The sequence below is a fragment of the Gastrolobium bilobum genome, unplaced genomic scaffold (genome assembly GCF_033153095.1).
Source record: "Gastrolobium bilobum isolate Gb01-03AN ecotype WA unplaced genomic scaffold, APGP_CSIRO_Gbil_v1 utg27182, whole genome shotgun sequence".
NCBI lineage: Eukaryota > Viridiplantae > Streptophyta > Magnoliopsida > Fabales > Fabaceae > Gastrolobium > Gastrolobium bilobum.
Window position 1 is genome coordinate 25007 of NW_026897569.1, and position 4891 is coordinate 29897.

The 4891-nt window shown below is 35.5% G+C and overlaps 1 protein-coding gene across 1 annotated transcript; it reads right to left on the reverse strand.

Annotated features, from left to right (window-relative positions):
* Positions 1-2753: 2753 nt before the first annotated feature.
* On the reverse strand, positions 2754-4496 carry LOC133308193 (F-box/LRR-repeat protein 3-like). The gene has a single exon (XM_061508797.1). The coding sequence runs from the start codon at positions 4330-4332 to the stop codon at positions 2914-2916; it is 1419 nt and encodes a 472-aa protein (XP_061364781.1). The 5' UTR covers positions 4333-4496; the 3' UTR covers positions 2754-2913.
* Positions 4497-4891: the final 395 nt, after the last annotated feature.

The window sequence follows — 4891 nt, forward strand, 5'->3', positions numbered from 1 at the left end:
AATAGTCATCTCTTTTTTCTTAATCCATTTCACCCCATTTTATTGGTTAAACAAACTTTTTGAATAATTTTGTTCTATCTTATGCTGTTTGGATATACATTGAATTTATGAATATTTATGAAATTACTAGTGTTGTTGATTGTATATTATGTTTGGATAAATTTTTATTGTCTTTTTTTTTTAAACAGGCTAAATCAGGCTTTTATTTTTTAAAAATAAGTCATGCCACAGGCCGATAATTATATTTATAACAGGTAACAGACTTGGTCAGGCTGATACATTTAAACACAGGCTTAGCTTTTTAAGACCAAAGCTCGGCTCAGCTCGGCCCGTTAAACCCCTACTTCTCATTCTCGAGCAAACTTTGGGTACCACCGTCTTCGGCAGAGGCGGACTGACGCTGTTGCCTGTGCCTGCACATGCAAACACAAAAGTTTGAGAATTTTTTTTTCAAAGGGGTGGGTGATTTAGGTCAAGTAAAAAAAAGATTTAAGAAGATTGAAAAAAAAAAAAAGTAAACATAAGCCCAACCATGATAGTTAAAATCGGGATCTTACCTAAAATTTGAAGGAGGATAAAAAATTGTGGGTTCGTAGTAATTCGACAAGTCTCAATGAAAGTTAACTTTCTATATTTATTTTATTTGTTATTGTAACAGCTTAGTTGACTCTTGATTATTTTTTTTTATGTTAAGTTAAAGTTTCCTTTTCTTTTCTTGTTTATATTTTTTTTAATACATTTAAAATTTTCTTTAAAAAAAATCTTCGGGAAAACCTTAAATGTGCACACATAAAAAAAAATTTCTGGGTCCGCCACTAATCTTCGGTATTCCCTTTCTTAAATTAGAAAATAATTAGGATATAAAAAGAAATAAGTAAAAAATAAGGGATTAAAATGGAAAAAAAAACTTCCCATCTTAGTAAAAAATGCACCCAACTCAATACATCCTAGTATTTAAAAAAATTTCCTCATTCTCCTTTGATTTTCTCTCGATATGACTTCACAAACCGGGTCAAGTAAGTCAATTAATCCCCTTTCTATCAATCGGCATAGCACCAATTTTAACAAAAATCAACCAAGTCACATTGGATCATATTCTTTGGTAAATCCAGTCCATTATATTACCCGAACCAATTAAATGACCATTTACTAGTTTTTAACTTGAACCTACCGGTCCGGCCTGAATTCTACAACTTTCATATGAAATTTTAATCCAAAACATGTTTAACTTTTAGGCATAATAAAATGTATCTTTTCCCCCATATTATATACATTAAAATAAAAAAATAAAAAACATAAAGCTGTTTCATAATAGTCTGTTTAGGATTTTCCCAATCAAGACTTCAACAATGGTGTGCCAAAGTGGATGACCATTTTGTTTCCTCAAATGGTCATATAGAAAGAAGTCCATTCCTGTGATTAAAAGCATTTCCTCTAGACTAACCTTTTTATTTTATTTTCCTTTTTTTATTTCCTTTGACTCATTGCATTACCCAAAGAAAAATGCTAATTGAGAGGGGAAAAAAAATAAATTCCGAAAGAAGCAATGAAGCCAATGATAGTGTTGTTTACAAGTTGAGAGAGTATGAATTGAAAACAACTAATTAACGATGGATAAGAATCAATCATATCCAAGTTATTACCTTGTATTCCATTGAAGATCTATAATGATGAGAACTCGAAAATATCCAATATCTAAACTCTTAAATCGTTCTCGATCACTAAGAGCGCCATTTTAATAACTTGGTATCTGCATTGTTTCCAATCTAAATTTAATCCTGTTCTCTACTGTTTTCGTTGTCACGGTGCCTATGAGAAAAGGGTTGGTGATAGAAAAAGGGAAACGTCCTTAAAGTGGTAAGACCAACAAATAATTCTTATATTAATGATTTAAGATCTTCTTTCAACCATTCAACACGCTTTAGCTGGCTGCGGAATGCAATTTTATTCAATAAATAATTATTATATTAATGATTTATTCTTTGCTCTTTATGCATAGAAATATTATTGTTTTTATTTTAATTCCATAACCCTTGCAAGTGAGGTTTCCTTGGCATCACCAAGACTCGAACAGGGAAAAGGGCACACATAGATATAAAATTAATCCCAAATTAAACAGCATGACAATTTCAAATTCTGATCCAAAAAATCCTTTTCAAAATATATATATATATATATATATATATATATATATATATATATATATTTATTATATTGCCACTTGAACGAATGGAAGTAATTGTTTTTTTCTTCTTTTCCCATCACATTCTTAAAAACCAACCATAACATACACCAAAAAGCTAACACAACTAAGCAGTACACCTAAATCCGCAGCAAATAAATCGCCAAGCGTTAATTGGCTACCTAATATCGATACTTCCCAATCACATTTCGTGCAAGTTATCATATTGCAGTAGTGTGTTAATTCCTCCCCCATCAAATTGCATAGTTTAATGCCTCACTTAAAATTGCCAGATTTCCACTTCTCATTAAATTAAAGTTAGATTTACCATTCCCATTTACCCCCTTTATATCACCCATATAGCTGGACCCTGATATCCACGTTATTGGGCCTGGTTTCCCCAAGTCACATCCTTAAATGATTTCAGGAAAACCGCACACTGATCAACCTGTTCTTGCACACCCAATTGAAGCATATAGTACAACAATTGTATGCACACAAAATGTGAAGCATAAATAGGACTTTCTTTGATCCCACAAAATGAGATTAAAAGTATTATGTACATAATTGATATGAACATTCACGGGGCATAAACTACCCTTCATATTCGAAACATAGTATTACATAAACATGGATATAATAAATACAGTGATCAGGAGCGTGAAGTATATACCTGTTTATTTAGAAGTATATAAATATACACTTGCTTCTTTCAACATCCACCGAACAAATTAAACAACAATTTCAATAAACCTATTTGATGCACACATTTTTGCAGCATCAGAAAGCTTGCTTCCCTCAACCTCCATTCTTCTCAAACGAGGAGAATTCTTAATGAAAAGCTCAATGGCCTCAGATTCTATCCCCAAACACTGCATAATATCTACATTTTCAAGGTGTTTGCAGCTCCTAAGCATAGAAACCATAGCCATACCAGTGAGTCCTTTACACCCTCTTAGCCTCAAATCAATCAAATGAATGCATGAAACTAACATTGAAATGAACTCCTTGTCAAGCAACATTTCATTATGTGACAAGTCTAATTTCCTCAATTGCCTCAAATGCTGTCCCAAAGTGGCAAGCAATCCAGGTTCTCTTTCAACCACATCACAGTTTATGAGTGCCAATTCTTCAAGCCCATTACTCATTGCCACCCCAAGAGCCTTTAGGCCTTCACCAGTGACAAGACAACAACTTTGAAGCCTAATACATGAGAGGCCTCTGAAATTCACCGCCACAGCTGAAAGATGGTTGTTATTAAGGTCCAGAGGTAAACGAAGATCAAGTTTATGGATATTAGACCTGCATTGAGAAAAGAAGCGTAGCAAACCCTCTCTGCTACCACCATCATGAACCAAGAGTGAATTCAAAGAGTGACAATTCTCTGAAAGTTTCAAGAGAACCCCATCAACCACACTCCTACAAGTTATTAGCTCAACTTCTTGAAGACCTTGCAAGCACTGAACAAAAGAGGAGTAGGACCCACCAATACCTTGGCAACTCTGAAGCTGCAACCTCTTAAGCTTTCTGCAACTCCTCCATAACCAACCCACTCCCCAATCATCTCCACGAATACCCACCAAACAAAGACTCTCCAACCCCAATTCCGCATCAAAATCTTCACTTTCCCAAACCCCATATTGATTATTCACATCATCTTCATCTCCAAGGGAACCATCACCAGAGCACAAAATAATTGACAAATCTTTCAAACAAGGAAAAGAACACACCCACATGAGAAAGATTGGCCTGGAGAGGCTAATATTCAAAGATGTCAAATGGGTACAAGCCTTAGAGAGAGAAGTGAGGGAGGAGAGAGAAACAGGGCCAGCCAAGAATCTGAGAGCAAGAAGCCTGGAACAACAAGAGGAGACAACAGAGAGAAGATGGCATGAGAGTGTGAAGGGTGTGGTGGTGGGGTCGGAAGAAAGGAACAGAGAGAGGGAAGAGAGAGAAGAGTGGTGGGTTAGAAGAGAGGTGAGAGAAGGAATCACAGAGAAGTGTGGGATGACACGAAGAGAAAGAGAGGTTCTTGATGAACGGTAGAGGTGAAGCCACCGCTTGCAGACAAGGGAAACAGAAGAAGATGAAGATGATGGAAGTTTTTGAAAAATTTCTTGCAAGAGTTCATCACATAAGGTGTTTTCCATCTCTCTCTCTCCCTCCCTCCCTCTCCCTCTCTCTCTCTGTGACTATGATTCTCTGGTTTTCTCTATTTCCATGTTTGTCTGGTATTGTGTTTGGGTTGAGCCAAAAGTTCTCTATTAAAGGTCTGGTTTTTTTTATGAGAGAGAGAGAGGGAGGAGAGAGAAAGTTGATTAGGTGAAAAGGGAAGTGAGTTTGAAAGTGGCAGCTTGCTTAGAGTCCTAGACGCAGGGGTAGAGGACGTGTAAGCCACGGGAAAAAAAATTAATTTATTGTACTTTAAATAAAAAATTATGAATTTATGGTTATTTTTAAAATAATTATGTATTTATTGTATAATATCATGTCTATGTCACATGTCCCTTCCCATATAAGCGTCACCACCACGTAGGTCACGCCTAAATGAGACATGGCATGTGCTGCCCAAATTAAACGTGACACATGTAGACATGATGCTTACTCAAGGCGTGAATGCTGCAAAAAAATCTATATAAACCCTTATCCCTCATACACTCTTCATAACTTCATAACTCTTCTGTACCATCAATTCTTACATTTACATAC

What these genes read in the sequence shown, in the direction of transcription:
- LOC133308193 (XM_061508797.1), bottom strand. Translation starts at nt 4,332, where the DNA reads ATGGAAAACACCTTATGTGATGAACTCTTGCAAGAAATTTTTCAAAAA.